The following is a 19,609-nucleotide window of genomic DNA, read 5'->3' as shown; positions in this document are numbered from 1 at the left end:
AAAAAGGGATTTGGCTCCTTTTGTGTAGTCCCAGTGGATTGAACCTGTGTGTGGAATTTATAGGGAGACAGATTTCAGTTCAGTTTAAGGAAGAACTATCCTACCAGTCAGATCTGCTCAGAGTCAGCTGCCTGGAAGGGAGTACAGTTTTAAAGTATGGGTTGGATGAAAATCTCCTGGGTATGGATGGTGGGTTCTGCTGTCAGATGGAGAATTGTTTGAGGTGGACTATAAGGACCCGTTGCACTCTGAATTATTTACCAGGAAATAAGGGTGAGAGGACAGCCAATTTAGGGTGAGAAAGGAGAGCTACAGCTAAGAGAGGGGACATTGAGGGCCCAATATGTCTCTCCCATCCATTAGAGTTCTACATAGTTGATGTTTCCTCTGCCAGAGAGATTTAAGAAAATGTTGGCTCTTGTTCCATAAGAGGTCATTATGCAGAACTTGAGGAATTTTTGGCATGGTCACAGAGACAGAACAATTCTGTCTGTAATGCTAAATCAAATGCTAAGTAATGCTAAATCAAAAGTGTCCAGGTTGTGGGCTTTAGGTGGGAACAACAGCTTCTGTCAATTGATTTGGTTTTCTTTCTAGTAAATTTAAAAATTTTCTCATTGTTTCGTTGAACTAAACTTCAACAGTAGGATTTAGGCGGAGACTATTCTTTTGTTCTGCATGTTTGGATTTATTTTCTCAGTTTCCATTTTCGTCTTTACTAGAGAAAAATGTTTCATGAACATTCTCAGCACTGGAATTTGATGTAGGAAGAAAGCTGAAATTGACATGTCCTTCTTCTCAAGGAGGATCCCTGGTTTCTGGGAAGGGGTATGGTGAAGTGGGTAAGAGTATGAATTTTTGCTCTCAGGCCTGGATTTGATTCTCAGCTCCACCATTCACCACCTTTATCACCTTAGACAAGTGACCTAACTTCTCTGGGCCTAAAGTGCGTAAAATGGTTGAGGTCATTGTGGGAATGAGAAAAAAGAAGGATGGAGGATAGAATCTTAAGTGGGGCAGATTTGGAGTTTACAGGGAGGAAGGTCAGGAAGAGATGAAAGAGGAGTCATTTTAGTAGAGTACAGAGGACATGGAACCTGAAGTGGGGAGATCTGGGTTCTTCTAGTCTTACTTTCTCCACTTGTGGTCTGTGTGCCTCTAGGCATATCACTTCTCTGCTGAACGGACTAGACTCATCTCTAAGGCTCCTTGAATATCCGAGTTTCTCCTTTTGGAATCTACTTGGAAATAAAAACAGGTGAATCAAGGTGGTGTAATATCCCTGAAACAGGAATTTCGAGAAGGAACAATGTCAGGGTGCCCAGGAGGCCAATTTGTCTATATTAGAGGGACAGAGACAAATCTGGAATGTAAGATTTACTGTGGCATATCATGAGAATTATTCCAGGTCCTCTGCTGAGTTTGTAGATAACATAGATGTTGATAAAACTACTTGATACATTAGGAAAATGTAATCATGTGCTTTCATCAATGACCTGTAAATTAAACTGCTTGAGGATTTCTCAATTCAAGGTTGAAAGGAGTTTTGAGGTAGTCTATTGCTGGGGGAGACAGAGCTCAATCTTCTTGTTTCTCTTTAGAATTTTAATTGCAGTTCTCACTCGAAATGGTTTTTTGTTTTTTGGTTTTTTTTGTAGACTGATTGTTCCATTATGGATGGAGGGGATGATGGTAACCTTGTTATCAAAAAGAGGTTTGTGTCTGAGGCAGAATTAGATGAACGGCGCAAAAGGAGGCAAGAAGAATGGGAGAAAGTTCGAAAACCTGAAGATCCAGAAGGTATAGAGGCTTGTAGACCTTTAATCCTTACAACCCTGCGAAGTGGGTATTAATGTCTTCGCTTTAGAGTGGAGAAAATGAGGCTCAAGGGAGCTATGTAAGGCCTCCATAGCTGGGAGCAGAACCAGGGTCCTCACATCTTTGCCCTTTCCACTCTGCGACACTGTCTTCCAGGAGATTCTGCTAGTCTATTCCATCTATTCAGGTGGATCCAGGATCTGAACAGCTGAGAATGCTGCTACCATGCAGGGTTTGGGTGGATCCCTCATCCAGTTAACTGTCTCAAGCCATGGGCCCTATTAACATTGATAGTTGGCTTTGAGAACTGCTGGCCCCTCTCTGAGGTCCAAAGGGAAGCTGTGGACTTTGTACTATTTTTGTGTTATCTTTGCCCTCAGATCATGCAGAGACTTGACTTTATCTTTAAAATCCTTTGTGATTCCAAAATAATATGAAAGGATTCTAAAGTATGTATTTTTCCCCTCCCTTTCTTTCAGAATGCCCAGAGGAGGTTTATGACCCTCGGTCTCTATATGAAAGGCTGCAGGAACAGAAAGATAGGAAGCAGCAGGAGTATGAAGAACAGTTCAAATTCAGTAAGCTTCAGAAAACACAGTGTCCAAGGGACTCTGCAGGGCCTTTTTGGTGCACTTTTGCCCTGTGAACACTTTTACTAACCAGCCATGAAATTGTCTTGATTATCTTTAGATAAAATTGTCTGTAGATGCTCATTTGGTGGAAAAGAGACAACTTTCTACCATCTAGACCACATTGAACATTTTTGTTTAGAACTCAAGATACCCATTTTAATTTATGCTAATATCTAGTAATGGGAGAGATGCCTTGGTTTTATGTCATGTTATCTATCCAAAAGCTTTGGTGTTTACAAATTCTTTCTTCTAATCCCCTGAAGTATCTGCTATTTATTTAAAAATAGGACAAGGAAAATTCTTATTTGACTATATTTTTCCTTTAGCCTGTTAAGTGTTCCTTGTTTAATTATTTCCTCAGAAAACATGGTAAGAGGCTTAGACGAAGATGAGACCAACTTCCTTGATGAGGTTTCTCGGCAGCAGGAACTAATAGAAAAGCAGCGAAGAGAAGAAGAACTGAAAGAACTGAAGGAATACAGAATATCCTTTGTACTTTGTTAGGAATGTATAAGGTGTCAGTTTCTCATCAACATCTATGCATTTTAGTTTCTTCATAAGTAGAATGAGGGTCTTCTGCCTGGTGATCTCTAGTTCCCTTTCAACACTGATGTTCCTAGGACCCTGAATAACTGGTAGTGATATGTAGAGTTATGTTGCGTGCAGGAATCTCTTGCAATCAAAAGTCCAGATCCTTTAGGATTAACTAAAGGCCTAAATCCTAATAGTCAGTACCAGGTTATTCTTGCCTTGTGATATTAGACTCTGAAACAGGTGGACGATGCAGTGAACCTCATCCAGGGGAGAAACTGGCTTCTACGTTTTAAAAGGAAATGTTTAGCAGCCCTCCTGTGTCCTTAGTAAGACCTTCCCTACAGATACAGCCTGGTTTGTCCCCATAGGTGGGTAGAGAAAGCATCCAAGAGAACTTTGCTTTGGTTCACTATTGCCTTTTTGGCATCCACTTGAATGTCTTAATAGACATGCCAAATGTAACTTGGCTGAATCAAAATTCTCAATTCCGTGCCTCATTACCCCGACCCTCATCACACCACCTCCCTCCCCACCCCCCCCAACTCCTAATCTCTTCTTTTTCTGGTCTTCCCAATCTCAGTAATGGTACTCCTATACCCCCAGGTGCCTGGGCCAAAAACTACCTCCAAAATGTACTCCAAATCCTGCATTTCTTGCTTTCTCTGCTGCCACTGCAGTCGTCGTAGACCTTCTCTGGGCTACTGTGACCATCTAATTGTCTCTGCTTCTGCTCTCCTCCCCCACAATCCATTCTCTAGACAATAGTCTGGGGAACTTTTGAAAACATACGTGGGATCATATCACTTTCCTGTTTGAAACACTAGTGGCTTCCTGTTGCATTTAGTCTTAAGTCTACATTCTTTACCAGGTCCTACAAGGCTCTGCATGATTTCGGCCAACCCACCACCCTGTTGTATCTTGAACTACTCTTCCTCCTGTTTACTATACTCCAGCCTACTGGCCTGCCTTATGTTCCTCTCATACTGAGCTCTGTGAGGCATTTGCTATTTCCTCAGCCTGGAATGCTCTGCCCTCAGAGTTTACAAGGCTGGCATTTCATGACACTTGGGTCTCAGCTCCATTACTCATAGAGCACCCCATCTAAAATTGTACCCACCCCCATCACTGACTATAATGTCATTTTTTTTTTTGCGGTACGCGGGCCTCTCACTGTTGTGGCCTCTCCCGTTGCGGAGCACAGGCTCCGGATGCACAGGCTCAGCGGCCATGGCTCACGGGCCCAGCCGCTCCGCGGCATGTGGGATCTTCCCGGACTGGGACACGAACCCGTGTCCCCTGCATTGGCAGGCGGACTCTCAACCACTGCGCCACCAGGGAAGCCCTATAATGTCATTTTTTTAATGGTCTCTGTCACTACCTGAAAATCTTAATTTATATGCTTACTGGTTTGTGTTGTTCTTTATTGCTGGAATATAAAGTAAGCTCCATAAGAACAAGGACTTGATCACCACTGAATTCTCCAGTGCATGGCATATAATAAGTTCTTAGTATATGTGAATATATTAATGAATGACTCATAGGAGAGGTTAAAAGGGCCACCTTAGCTTTTTCCTTCTGTGAGAAAGCTAATTTGAGTATTTCATGCTTGTATGTTGAATAACCTCACTAGTGTGACTGAGCAGGCTTTACCTCTAAGATTGATAATATGACTGAGTGTATGTGCTAATTGGTATTTGTTGCAGAGAGTGTGCAGTAGGTTCCATTAAAAAGTTATGTAGGAAAAAATGTGGACAGATTCCCAGGGATTTGGTTTAAGACAAATTTGGTTTAAGGTGACTGACGGTGATCGAGATAAGGTGGCAGCGCGGTGCCGCAAAACCTGCTCTGAACTGGTAGCGAAAGACCTGGCTTCAAGTCCCAGTTCTTCTAGTGGAATTCTGGTATAACACTAAGTAAGATAGGAGTTGATGGAAAGTCACACCTCCATCCCAACTATAGGATTGAGCTTGATTTTTCTGAAGCTTCCCTCCCGAACTCTGTTCCGTGGTGACCCCAGGATGATATTATGCATTGATATATCTGAGATGGGCAGATATATGTATTGCATTGTTTCAGGCACCTGGCTTTTTCCTCTAAAGAAAAATATATTAATTACACTCTCATTTGAATTATGTCTTGTTTTATGTGCTTAATTTGGTAGGCAAGCAAATAAGACAGAGTGTCTCCCAAAGCAGCATTTTGGAGAGTATTGTTGGTGTGGTATGAGTGTGAGAGGCCTTTCGGTTTTCAATTCAAAGAGAAGAATGAACAGGGCAGCCATGAGGCAAAAGATACTTTTCTGTCCTGGTAACATTACAGCACAATATTGAAGAGGCTTCAGGGGTATTAGCTTTTTTTATGTATGTATATAAATTTATTTTGTTTATTTTTATCTTTGGCTGTGTTGGGTCTTCGTTGCTGTGCGCGGGCTTTCTCTAGTTGCAGAGATTGGGGGCTTCTCATCGCCATGGCTTCTCTTGTTGTGGAGCACGGGCTCTAGGTGCACAGGCTCAGTAGTTGTGGCGCACGGGCTTAGTTGCTTCGCGGCATGTGGGATCTTCCCGGACCAGAACTCGAATCCATGTCCCCTGCATTGGCAGGCGGATTCTTAACCACTGAGCCACCAGGGAAGCCCAGGGTATTGGTTTTTATTGGAAACTTGGAACGTTCTGACTGTCTAGAAAAACTGAAGCAAAGCAAGCCTTCCAACCCACTGACGTGCTAATCCCAAGCATGCATGTAGCCAGAGTCATGTTGAAATAGGAGTTGAAGGATTAGACATTTGTTTATTGAAGCTCTAAATCAGGAGCTGGTTCTTGGCTTTGCTTGGTTGCTATAAAATGATACATTTTGTAATGTGATACTTGTGAATACGAATAAGCTATGGTTTGTGCCAGTACAAACAACAGAACTCTTGTTTCTTTCAGGTTAGAGCAGCATTTATTAATATTATGTGTGTTGTAAAACAATGTGATTTTTAAAAAATGCTCATCTAATGCATTCTATGAGGTTTTTGAGATGTGTTTGTGTATTTAAAGCATTTTAGGGGGAGAGGGACTCGGGAAAAAAGGGCTTATGCTTTGGATATGGATCAAAAATATAACGACCACTTTGCTTCCTGCCCACCAAAAAAGAAGAGGTTGAGGGCTTCTCTTCACTTCAAAAGAATAGAAAGTTAAGTGTTGGTTTTTGTCTTTGTCTTGGTATTATAAATGTGTGGTTTTGTTATATTTTTTCCATTTTTGTTTTATTTTTCAATATTTAATATTAATTTTCTTTGAGAGTTTCTATCCTTTAGTGATAGAGTTGTAGGTTACAATCACAGCATGCTCATTGTTTTTGGTATTCTGTACTAGAAAGATGAAATTTCTGTTTCTTTCATTTTTATTCTAAAAAATGAACATTTAGTATTATCAGTTTCCATGATGACCTTAAAAACATTAAATTGATGAAACTCAGAATAGTACTGAGCATTATGCATAATCTGTATTGAATATTAAAAATGTTTAAGATAGGGCTTCCCTGGTGGCGCAGTGGTTGAGAGTCCGCCTGCCGATGCAGGGGACACGGGTTCGTGCCCCGGTCTGGGAAGATCCCACATGCCGCAGAGCGGCTAGGCCCGTGAGCCATGGCCACTGAGCCTGCGCGTCCGGAGCCTGTGCTCTGCAATGGGAGAGGCCACAACAGTGAGAGGCTCGCATACCGCAAAAAAAAAAAAAAAAAAAAAAAGTTTAAGATAACTGGTGCCCATAAGAATCGAGTTAGTGTCTGAAGAGTGATCAGAATTAGAATTTCCTAATTTCTGGTACCCAATTTCTCCATTATTCAAAGATACAGGAATAGCTTAGACCATATACCCCTACCCCCACCCCTTTGGGCTGATAATACATACTTAGATATCTTGGGCACTAGATGTCACTATTGTTCCAGCAAGGCATTACTGCATCTTAAGATGTTCCAATACATGTTTCAGTACTTATCTGTTGATTGATATGTTGTGGGAGAGCATGAAAAGGAAGGAGGGGAGGGGATTGGTGGAGAGAACAAAAGAAACTGGCAAAGCTTGAGGGCCAGAGATTGACATCAAGCATGAAAAAAGTATGTTACAAGTGAACTGGTTGCTTTATGCTTTTAAAACAACTTTTCATCCTGTGTTGTGTTGCATATGCACAGGGGTTTCTCATTAAATCACCTTGAGAGTGTTTAAAACAGGTTCCTGGGCCTCTGGAGGTCCTTATTCAGTAGGTTTGGGACAGGGGAGGGACTCTGTCTTTTAATGAGCCTTAAGGTGATTCTGATGTTGTCTTGCACCAGCAGAGTAGGAGTTAGTCTTCATGATGTCTAAAATTGAATGCCACTGGTAGTCATAGGACACTCCGCAAAATTTGATTTTTACCCTTGGGGGAAAAAGCAAATATTTTTATGTTTTCAGGGAAGCTACATTTTTTCTGTTGCATTCTTCAAGATCTTTGTTTTCTCCAGCAAGCATGATATTGGCCATGTCTTTGATAATAGCAGGTTTTCTGGCCGTACTCAGATTTTCATTGAGAATCAAAAGGAAAAAGTTTGCTTCTCTGTATTATTTTGGGCTTGATTTGCTGTTTGATTGCTAGTCACCTTTATTTATTTTTAAAATATATATATATATTTTTGGCTGTGCCGGGTCTTAGTTGCGGCATGCAGGATCTGGTTCCCTGACGAGGGATCGAACCCGGGTCCCCTGCATTGGGAGTGCAGAGTCTTAACCACTGGACCATCAGGGAAGTCCCTTCATTTCTTTTTAAATCAGCTGGATTTGACTGGCAGAATAAGGAGGGGAGGGCATTTTTAAAATAAGTAGGTTGAACATTCCATGGCAGAGCTGAAGTGCTCACGGGTTATATCTGCCTTCCATCTCTTGATTTATCATTGTCCTGCTGTAGCTCTTCTTTTTGCTTAGTTTGACCCTTAACCTGTAACCCACAGTAATCTCAGCAAGGTTGGAATTTCTCAAGAAAACAAGAAGGAAGTGGAGAAGAAAGTGGCTGTGAAACCCACAGAAACCAAGACCAAGTTCTCCCAGGCAAAGCTGTTGGCAGGAGCTGTGAAGCATAAGAGGTCAGCCCGAATTCACACAACTTTAATCTCCTTCTGACTGTGTGCTTTGAAATGCCAGATTAATGGTAGCCAGAACAAAAGGTTACCTAAGCATAGGTCTTGGTGAAGTTCCTTTGGTGGTCTTACCTCTCTCTCCCCTACCAGATTTGGTGTCTTCTATAGCCTTTGACCCTTGTCTCTCTGTTCATTAAACATAATAGCTACTCTTCATTGGATGCCTGCCATGTGCCAGGCATTGTGTTAAGTACTTTCCATACATGATTTCTTTTATTTCTCTCAACAACTCTGTGAAGTACAGGTTCTTATTATCAGATGAAGAGACTGAGAATCTCAGAGGTTGAGAACCTTTGTCCAAGGTCACAAAGTAGTAGGAGAGGTGGAGTTCAGTACTTGAGCATCTGTTTCTAGGCAAACAAGGTAGCAAGTTCTATGGAAGGATTTATATAGGGTGTACTTAGATCATGGAGGAGGAATAACTGCCTGGAGGTGGATATATGTGCTCATGTTGGGGAAGTTAAGGCCTTAGAAAGAAGAGATTGACTAGGTAAGACAACTAGGGCTTTGACGGGCAGACGGGGAGAGCAGAACATCCCAGGAAGAGAGAAGAGCTGGGGCAAGGGCACAATGATCTATAAGAACATGGCAGCTGTGACAGGGTTACACACCTGGCTGGGGCTCTGCTTGTTTGGTGTGGGGTGGCAGCACTGCCTTGTTTGCTCCTCTCTTTTCAAGTCTTGAAATGGCACCAAAGTAATTAAATCTGGTCATTTCAATTTGACCAACTGTACCACAGGCAAAAGGATGTTAAGCTTAAGTGCAGACTATTAGGAAAATCAATATAGTATATTGGCAACCAGCCACGTATTTTGAAGAAAGTGTGTTGATGCAGTTTTGTGGTTTGGCACACCTGTGTGCTGATGTTCCCAGGAACATTGCTAGGACTGTTGCTTACATGTAAAAATGTCATCGTGGTATAGCAGCCAAGGGGAGGAATATCAATAGCCTGAAAAGGGCCAGTTACCCCAGCCATGAATTATTCCTTTCAAGTTTTCATATAAGCTTTCTTGCTGGCCTAGTGTCTTTGAGGATTTGGATGTGGGTCAGTTGTACTGGGCTATACCAAGAAAGGGCTCTCTAGGCGGTCAGTTAGTTACCTCTCAGCAGTGTCTTGCTTCTAGCAGAATGTGTGTTGTAAGTAGCTCTCCGAGTCCTTAGATCAACTTTTATTAGATCATCCTTTATTGTTGTTTTGTGTAGCAAGGTGATAAATTAGTCTCCTGGGGCAGGAGTTCCTAATCTACCCAGCCTTGGGTTTATTAGAGTCACCTGGGAGTTTGTTAATACTGTAGATTGCGTCACACTAATTCTGTCTGGCTCAGTAAGTTTGGAGTGAGGTCTGGAAGTCTAATTTTTAAAGTTCCATGGATAATTCCGATGCTTGGTGAAAGTCTGATGCCTGATATATGTTATGAAGCATAGTAATAAAACAAGCCCCCCTGAACCCATCACCCAACTTAAGACCTAGAGCATTATCAACAATATGAGTCTGCCTCTGTGCTCCTCCCCATTCTGTCTCTGTGCCTTGACATCCTCACACCACTTTCCTATATCTAGTTTACCATTCTTTTGCCTCTCTCTTTTTTTTTTTAAGACGATGTTGGGGGTAGGAGTTTATTAATTAATTAATTTATTTTTGCTGTGTTGGGTCTTCGTTTCTGTGCGAGGGCTTTCTCTAGTTGTGGCAGGCAGGGGCCACTCTTCATTGCGGTGTGTGGGCCTCTTTTGTTGCGGAGCACAGGCTCCAGACGCACAGGCTCAGTAGTTGTGGCTCACGGGCCTAGTTGCTCCGCGGCATGTGGGATCCTCCCAGACCAGGGCCCAAACCTGTGTCCCCTGCATTAGCAGGTAGATTCTCAACCACTGTGCCACCAAGGAAGCCCACCTTTCTTTACTCTTAGTAGTTTTGGGGTTTTTTTTGTTTTTTGCTACCTATATAGGTACCCATGAATAATATAATAGCTTGCTTGTTTTGAACTTTATAAAAAATGATTTCATGGGCTTCGCTGGTGGCTCAGTGGTTGGGGGTCTGCCTGCCGATGCAGGGGGCACGGGTTCGTGTCCCGGTCCAGGGAGGATCCCGCGTGCTGCGGAGCGACTGGGCCCGTGAGCCATGGCCGCTGGGCCTGCGCATCCGGAGCCTGTGCTCCACGACGGGAGGGGTCATAGCGGTGAGAGGCCCGCATACCGCAAAAAAAAAAAAAAAAAAAAGATTTCATTATATACACACCACCTTCTGTGAATTTGGTTTTTCAATCAAATTGTTTCTCTGATTGAAACAGTTTTGTGTGTGTGTATGTATGTGTATGTATAGCTATAATTCATTCACTTTCACTGCTGTATAATAGTGCATTATTTGAGATTCCGAAATTTGTTCATTCTCCTGTGAATGAATGTTTGAATTATGACAAACGGTGCTGACAGGTCAAGGACATGCTTTGTTACATACGTACATCTGTTTCTCTAGAGCTGTGTGTCCAATATGTTAGTCCCTGGGCACCTGTGGCTATCTAAATTAATGAAAACTAAATGAAATTTAAAATCCAGTTCCCTAGCCACACTAGTCACATTTTATTTATTTATTTATTTATATTATTTTTGGCTGTGTTGGGTCTTCATTTCTGTTCGAGGGCTTTCTCCAGTTGTGGCGAGCGGGGGCCACTCTTCATCGCGGTGCGCGGGTCTCTCACTGTTGCGGCCTCTCTTGTTGCAGAGCACAGGCTCCAGACGCACGCCTGCGCGTCAGTAGTTGTGGCTCACGGGTCTAGTTGCTCCGCGGCATGTGGGATCTTCCCAGACCAGGGCTCAAACCCATGTCCCCTGCATTGGCAGGCAGACTCTCAACCACTGCGCCACCAGGGAAGCCCCACACTAGTCACATTTTAAGTGTTAAATAGTTACATGTGGCTTGTTGCTGCCCTACTGGACAGCACAAATACAGCAATAAAGTGATTTATAAACTAGTATCTCCTTATGGTCTTAATTTGCATTCCCCTGTTAACAAATGTAGTTGACATATCATATGTTGATTTGCCATTCATGTGTCCTGTTGTGTGGAAAGTCTGTTCATTTATATTGCCATTTTTCTACTGCGTTATTTGTATTCTTCTTATTGATTCATAGGTTTTGTTTGTTTGTTTTTAAACGTAGTCTTGATATTTTTTTTCTCCAGTTTATAGCTTATCTTTTTACTTTAAAGTGGTCAAATATATTTAATTTTAAGGTGGTCAGTTTTTAAAAATTGAGATATAATTGACATATAACACATTAATTTCAAGTGTACAACATAATGATTTGATAATATGAGATATATATATATATAGTGAAATGATCCCCATAGTAAGTCTAGTTGACATCCATCACCACACATAGTTACACATTTTTTTTTCTTGTGATGAGAACTTCTAAGATCTGTTTTCTTAGCAACTTTCAAATATACAATATAACATCATTAACTATAGTCACCATGATGTACACTACATCCTCAGTACTTATTTATTTTATAACTGGAAGTTTGTACCTTTTGAAGGTGGTCCATTTTAAGGTGGTCAAATCCATTAATATTTTCTTTTTATGGTTAGAGCCTTTTATATTTTGTTCAAGAAATTCTTTCTACTCTGAGGTCGTAATATAGTTTTTCTTGTAAAAGTTTTAGAATTTTTGTCTTTCACATGTTAGTCTTTAAATCTGGAATTTTTCTTTTTTACTGTTACAGTGAAAAAATAAAGATTTTTCTAATGTTTCATTCCTGGTGATAAACCCAACTTGTCGTGATGTATTTTCTTTTCTTTCTTTTTTTTTCTTTTAAACTCTGCTGGATTTGGTTTGCTAATGTTTTGTATAGATTGTTGCATCTGGAATCATGATGGAGACTGGCCTGTATTTTTTTTTCCCCCTACTTTATCTGATTTTGATGTGTAGATTAAGCCTAGCTTCACAGAATGATTTAGGGAGTGTTCCTTCTTTTTCTGTTTTCTGGAGGAGTTTGTATAGGATAGTAGTGTTAATTTGTGGCAGTTTGGTAGAACTCTGTAAAATCACTTTGGTCCCTGTTTTTTTTTTTTGTTTTTTTTTTTTTGAGGTACGCGGGCCTCTCACTGTTGTGGCCTCTCCTCTCCCGTTGCAGAGCACAGGCTCCGGACGCGCAGGCTCAGCGGCCATGGCTCACGGGCCCAGCCACTCCGTGGCATGTGGGATCTTCCCGGACCAGGGCACGAACCCGTGTCCGCTGCATCGGCAGGCGGACTATCAACCACTGCGCCACCAGGGAAGCCCGGTCCCTGTTCTTTTAACTTGTGATTATAGGACTATCTATGTTTTTCCATGTCTTTTTGAGTCAGTTTTATTATATTTTCTGGGAATTTGCTCATTTTGTCTTTTTTCAAGTGTGTTAGCTAAATTGTCAGTATTCCTTAGTTTTCTGATTGCTGTTCTGTCTGTAATTGTCCTTTTTTCATCCCAAATATTGATGAATTATACTTTTATTCTTATTTTCACTATTTTCATGAGAGGGTAGTCTCAGTTTTATTAGTCTTTTCAAAGATCTTTTGGGTTGGGCTTCACTGGTGGCGCAGTGGTTGAGAGTTCACCTGCCGATGCAGGGAACACGGGTTCGTGCCCCGGTCCAGGAAGATCCCATATGCCGCGGAGTGGCTAGGCCCGTGAGCCATGGCCACTGAGCCTGTGCGTCCAGAGCCTGTGCTCCGCAACGGGAGAGGCCACAACACTGAGAGCCCCGCATACCGCAAAAAAATAAAAATAAAATAAAATAAAAAAATAAAAGATCTTTTGGATTTACTCCTTATTTTTTCTGTTTTATTAATTTTTGCTCTTTAATATCTTCTGCCTTCTTTGGAATATTCTTTACTTTCTTCAAACTTATACTTTTATTATTTCTGTTATAAATAACTGTCAGATACCATGCTAATTAATTTTCAGCTCATTTCAGTTATAAGCATCTAAAGCTATAATTTTTCCTCAGCTTTCATTGTATACAATTTTGTATTTCCAACTAAGTACTTTTAAATATCCATTATGATTTCTTTGTTGACTCATGAATTAGAAACATTTTTTTAAATTTCCAAACATATTGAGGTAACTTAACCATATTTCACTGGTTCTAAGATGAACCTGTTTCTCCCTCACATTTTAATACCTTATAATCAGTGGTGTCTTAGAGTCTATGAAATATAATCTTTATCTTTTGTTATCAATTTCTCCCTTAACTGCATTATGGTTTACATGTGCTGATTCTTTTGAAATTGCTTTAGACTAGGTTTGTGACCTATTCCTGAGATTAATTTTTGTGAATGTTCCAAGTTGAGGAAAATCTGTGTTTTGTAATTGTTCTGGGTTCTATGTAGGTACAACAAAACAAACTAATTGATTGTATTGTTCAAATCATCCGTTTCTTTACATATTTGTCTGCTTGTTCTATCAGTACTTGAGGGGAGTTTTTGAAATCTCCCACTATAGTAATGATTTCTTGATCTTTTTTCAGTCTGTTGAACATAGTATATTTTTAAGCTCTTTTAGAAGCATAGATGTTCAGGATTGTTCTTTCTTCATAGTGAATTAAACTTTGTTTCCTTATAAACTAACTTCCTTTATCCCTTATAATACTTTTGGTTTTAAAGTCTATTTCCTTAATATTAATATAGATACCCCAGTCTTCTTTGGGTTAGTGTTTGCCGTGGTTAACTCTTTTTCCATTCCTTTACTTTCAGTCTTTCTGGGTCTTAAGTTGTTTGTTTTGCTTCTAAATTTTTAGGTGTGTCTCATGAATAGCTGATTTAAAATTTAGTCTGTTAAACTCTCTTTATAGGTAGGCTTGGATTTATTAGGATTTTTTATACAATTTCTGCTTTTTTTTAAAAATTAATTAATTAATTTTTGGGCCATGCCACATGGCTTACGGGATCTCAGTTCCCCAACCAAGGATTGAACCTGGGCCGTGGCAGTGAAAGCCTAGAATCCTAACCATTAGGTCACCAGGGGACTCCCCAGGTTCTACTATCTTAATGTTATTTGTCTTTTTACTTAAAAATTTTTTTCCATGTATTCTTTTTATAAAAATTGATTACCATTTTAAAATCTTTTATTCATTTTCTTTTCTTTCTACTTGTTTGGATTTTTGTATTCTATTTCTATTCGTTTGGTGGCTTACCTTGCAATTTATCAAGAATACTTAGTAAAACCTAAAGTAAATAGCTATCTTACTTCCCTGCAAAATTATCCATGGACCTTAGAACTTTTAGCTACAGTCACGTTCTTCCTTCCTTACATGCTGTCCAGGACTTTAGCATGGTCATGTTTAACACCACAAATTAGATGCTGTTTTTTTATATAGACTGTTTGTTTAGATTTGTATTTACAAGTTTCTTTGTTCACCATCCCTTCCTTCTGGGATTAAGGCCTTCCTCCTGGGACCATTTCCTTCCTCTTTGGAGTGCTTTCTTTGTTCTTTTTTTTTTGACTGTCCTAAATTTTTTATTTAGTAAGAATTTACAAACATTACTTAATATTAGTGGTAACAGTGGAGCTGGAGAGCATTGCGTCTTCTAGCTGCATGGCGAGAGAAGTACATTCTCTAGATATTCTTTTAGTGAAGGTCTTTTGGGTGACTTTCAGAATCTCTAGCCTGTCACTAAAGATATTTCCTTCAATCTTTAATAACTTAACTAAATTTTTGTCATATATAAATATGTCCAGGTATTCTTGAAGTCCATGTGTGGTTCTAACCAAGATGAATGATGACAACAAAGAATCTGATGTTTTGGTGATGCTTGAAGCTGTAATGCTTTACCCCTTGAATTGGTCAGAGGTTTAAATTATATTTATAACAATAATATAGCTGGAAGGAGATTAAGAACCTGAAATGAAGACTTTTCATTTCAGATCATCTCAGCTCCTTGAGGCTGCCTAAGACCCATATAAATAGTTATTGGAGCTCCTGATTCCCAAAGTTTGATCCCCAAGATTGGACCTAGCTCAAATCACCATATTTTTTTGTTACAGCTCAGAGAGTGGCAACAGTGTGAAAAGACTGAAATCGGACTCTGACCCAGATGACAAGAATCAAGGTGGGTGGCAGCTTTCATTTCGTTCTTCACTCATCATATACGTGAACCATGGTAAAAGGCTGGAATGCATTGTATCTGTGGAGGAATGCATGCATCTCTAAGCAAACCTACCTAAACTTACCAAACCGTTTTAGGCTGTGCAGGATTTAAACCTAGCAATATGTCAGCTGCCCTGCAAAGTAATATGTTAGAAACCAGTGGAACTGATAAGTGACAATTGTGTTGTCCCAGGAGCGCTTACAAAGCCAAAGCCCTGGTCATATCACCTCTACTCACAAAGTTTTTCTCTGTCTCCCTTAAATGTCAAGTTTCTTCATTTCACCTGGCTGGCTACCAGTGAGAGGTAGAATGCCTGGCTCCTGCTGTTGGTTGGATTGGATTGAACCGAGAGGCTACTAAATACAGTTTCCAGGAGTACACTTTCTTTGGTGGTTCCTTTTATGTGATCAAATCTGCTACTGTATTAAGTGGCACAAAGTTATAAGTGAAAGTGAGTGTTACTCAGGACTGAATCAAGGATAAGAAATTCAAGAGTGTTTTCAGTTCTTCTACTCCTGACTCCCTGTGGAATTGAGACTCTGAGCTGAACTCAAAGGGTCATCGATAAAACAGGGCTTACATTTATTTCTGTGTCACACACAAAAATGGATATTTTAAAATATATTTTTTCTTTCAAAAAAATGATTATTTAAAAAAGTATATCCACTGAACTCCAGTAATGGTGAGCTGTTGCTGATATCTTTTTCTCTAGAATTTACTTTTGAAAAAGATATTAAGCGAAGAGCCTCCCTTCTACCTGTATGTCCTCTTCCATCCAATTCTCCTTCCCAGTGGGAAATAGTATTATACATTTTTAATGTATATATGTATATATCCAGAGCTATTCTATGTATGTATAAGCAATTACACATATTCTCTTTTTTTAAAGTGTTTTATTATAGATAACTTAAAACATATTCAAATATTGAGATGAAAGTATAATGAACCCCATCATGTACCTTCAACAGTTTTTTAAAAATTAATTTATTTATTTTTGGCTGTGTTGGATCTTTGTTGCTACGCACGGGCTTTCTCTAGTTGCGGTGAGCGGGGGCTACTCTTCGTTGCAGTGCACGGGCTTCTCATTGCGGTGGCTTCTCTTGCTGTGGAGCATGGGCTCTAGGCACACAGGCTTCAGTAACTGTGGCACACAGGCTCAGTAGTTGTGGTTCACGGGCTTAGTTGCTCCATGGCATGTGGGATCTTCCCAAACCAGGGCTCGAACCCTTGTCCCCTGCATTGGCAGATGGATTCTTAACCACTGCGCCACCAGGGAAGTCCCAACAATTTTAAACACATGTTCAATCTTCTTTTTTTTAAAGAAAGTTTTATTTATTATTATTATTATTTTTTGGCTGCGCTGCACAGCTTGTGGGTTCTTAGTTCCCCAACCAGGGATTGAACCCAGGCCATGGCAGTGAAAGTGCTGAGTCCTAACCACTGGACCGCCAGGGAATTCCCCGTCCAATCCTATTTCATTTAAATCTCCCAACTGTAGTATTTTGAGGCAAATCTCAGACATCAGATTATTTCATCTATAATTCTTCTGTATGTATCCCTAAAAAAATAAGGATTCTTTGTTTTTTTTAACATAATTGCACTACTATTATCACACCTGAAATAATTATAATAATTACTAAATGTTATCAAGTATCAGATTAGTATTCATTTTCCTCAGTTTTCCCATACATTTTTTTTCTTAACAGTTGATTTTTGTTTTTAAGATTCAAATGCAACACTGTGATCACTTAATTGTTTTTTTAAATTGTATTGAAGTATAGTTGATTTATAATATTGTGTTAATTTCTTCTGTACAGCAAAGTGACTCAGTTATACATATATATTTATCATATTCTTTTCCATTATGGTTGGTCACAGGATATTGAATATAGTTCCCTGTACTATATAATAGGACCTTGTTGTTTATCCATGCTACATATTAATAGTTTGCCTCTGCTAATCCCAAACTCCCAATCCGTCCCTCCCCTATCCCGCCTTACCCTTGGCAACCACAAATCTGTTCTCTATATCTGAGTCTGTTGTTGTTTCATAGTTATGCTGATGTGTGCCATATCTTAGATTCCACATATAAGTAATATCATGTGGTGTTTGTCTTTCCCTTTCTGACTTACTTCACTTAGTACGATAATCTCTGGGTTCACCCATGTTGCTGCAAATGGCTTTATTTCATCTTTTTTTACGGCCAAGTAATATTCCATTGCGTGTGTGTGTGCGCGTGAGCACACACGCACCACCATACTGTTTCCCATAGTGGCTGTACCAGTTTACATTCCCACCAACAGTGTAGGAAGGTTCCCTCTTCTCCACACCCTCTCCACCATTTGTTATTTGTAGACTTTTTTTTTTTTTTTTTTTTTTTTTTTTTGCAGTACGCGGGCCCCTCCCTGCTGTGGCCTCTCCCGTTGTGGAGCACAGGCTCTGGACGCGTAGGCTCAGCGGCCATGGCTCACGGGCCCAGCTGCTCCGTGGCATGTGAGATCTTCCCGGACCGGGGCATGATCTCGTGTCCCCTGCATCAGCAGGCAGACTCTCAACCACTGTGCCACCAGAGAAGCCCTGTTATTTGTAGACTTTTTAATGATGGCTACTCTGACCAGTGTGAGGTGGTAACTAATTGTAGGTTTGATTTGTATTTCTCTAATAATTAGTGCTGTTGAGCATCTTTTCATGTCTGTATGTCTTCTTTGGAGAAATGTCTGTTTAAGTCTTCTGCCCATTTTTGGATTGGGTTGTTTTGTTGTTTGGTTGTGTGAGCTGTTTGTATATTTTGGTAATTAAGCCCTTGTCCGTCACATCATTTGCAAATATTTTCTCCCAGTCCATAGGTTGTCTTTTCGTTTTATTTATGGTTTCCTTTGCTGTGCAAAAGCTTATAAGTTTGATTAGGTCCCATTTTTTAATTTTTGCTTTTATTTCTATTGCCTTGGGAGACTGACCTAAGAAAACATTGGTACGATTTATGTCAGAGAGTGTTTTGCCTGTGTTTTCTTCTAAGAGCTTTATGGTGTCTTGTCTTATATTTAATTCTTTAAGCCATTTTGAGTTTATTTTTGTGTATGGTGTGAGGGTGTGTTCTAACTTCGTTGGCTCTAGGCATGCGGGCTTCAGTAGTTGTGATGCACAGGCTCAGTAGTTGTGGCGTGTGGGTTTAGTTGCTCTGCAGCATGTGGGATCTTCCCGGACCAGGGCTCGAACCTGTGTCCCCTGCATTGGCAGGCGGATTCTCAACCACTGCACCACCAGCGAAGTCCCACATACTGATTTGAGTATGTTGAACCATCCCTGTGACCCTGGGATGAATCCAACTTGGTCGTGGTGTATGACCTTTTTTATGTGTTTTTGGATTTGGTTTGCTAATATTTTGTTGAGAATTTTTGTGTCTATATTCATCAAAGATATTCGCCTGGGGGCTTCCCTGGTGGTGCAGTGGTTGAGAATCTGCCTGCTAATGCAGGGGACACGGGTTCGAGCCCTGGTCTGGGAGGATCCCACATGCTGCGGAGCAACTAAGCCCGTGAGCCACAGCTACTCAGCCTGCGCATCTGGAGCCTGTGCTCCGCAAGAGGAGAGGCCGCGATAGTGAGAGGCCCGCGCACTGTGATGAAGAGTGGCCCCCACTTGCCACAACTGGAGAAAGCCCTCGCACAGAAATGAAGACCCAACACAGCCCCAAATAAATAAATAAATAAAAATTTTTAAAAAATCAGAGAGAACATTTCCCAAAAAAAAGATATTCGCCTGTAATTTTCTTTTTTTGTAGTGTCTTTGTCTGGTTTTGGTATCCAGGTGACGGTGGCTTCATAGAATGTCACCTCATTGGGAGTGTTCCTTCCTCTTCAGTTTTTTGGGAGAGTTTGAGAATGATTGCTATAAGTTCTTTGTATGTTTGGTAGAATTTCCCAGTGCAGCCATCTGGTCCTGGACTTTTGTTTGTAGGGATTTTTTCTTTATTACAGATTTTATTTCATTTCTAGTGACTGGTCTGCTCAAGTTATCTGTTTCTTCTTGATTCAGTTTTGGTGGCCTGTATGTTTGTAGGAAAGTTGAACATTTCTTCAAGGTTGTCAAATTTGTTGGCATATAATTGTTCACAGTATTCTCTTATGGTTTGTTGCACTTCTGTGATATCTGTTGTGATTTCTCTGCTTTCACTTCTTATTTTGTTTATTTGGGTCTTCTCTCTTTTCTTCTTGTCGAGTGTGACCAGAGGTTTGTCAATTTTGTTTACCCGTTCAAAGAACCAGCTCTTGGTTTTATTGATTTTTTTCTATTGTTTTTTTAAGTTCTATTTTATTTATTTCCTCTCTGATCTTTCTTATCTCCTTCCTT

The 19,609-nt window shown here is 40.3% G+C and overlaps 1 protein-coding gene across 7 annotated transcripts in view; it reads left to right on the top strand.

The window, feature by feature from the left end:
* PSME3IP1 (proteasome activator subunit 3 interacting protein 1) overlaps positions 1 to 19,609 on the top strand; it is a 45,916-nt gene that overhangs the window by 8,796 nt on the left and 17,511 nt on the right. For 6 of the 7 annotated variants that reach the window (XR_014298166.1, XM_082676645.1, XM_082676646.1 and 3 more), the window contains 5 exons: positions 1,659 to 1,800; positions 2,298 to 2,396; positions 2,812 to 2,934; positions 7,949 to 8,081; positions 15,156 to 15,220. Coding sequence is in view for 6 of the 7 variants with exons in the window: in XM_082676645.1 (XP_082532771.1) it covers positions 1,674 to 1,800; positions 2,298 to 2,396; positions 2,812 to 2,934; positions 7,949 to 8,081; positions 15,156 to 15,220 (547 nt within the window). In the remaining variant the exon portion in view is untranslated. Of the gene's footprint in view, positions 1 to 1,186; positions 1,259 to 1,658; positions 1,801 to 2,297; positions 2,397 to 2,811; positions 2,935 to 7,948; positions 8,082 to 15,155; positions 15,221 to 19,609 lie in introns of those variants that run through there. The other variant, XM_082676644.1, reaches the window with a different exon arrangement.

The sequence above is a fragment of the Grampus griseus genome (assembly GCF_964374135.1).
Source record: "Grampus griseus genome assembly, chromosome: 19".
NCBI classification, from domain to species: Eukaryota; Metazoa; Chordata; class Mammalia; order Artiodactyla; family Delphinidae; genus Grampus; species Grampus griseus.
Note: the sequence above shows the minus strand (reverse complement) of the source record. Positions and strands in the feature narration are given on the sequence as shown.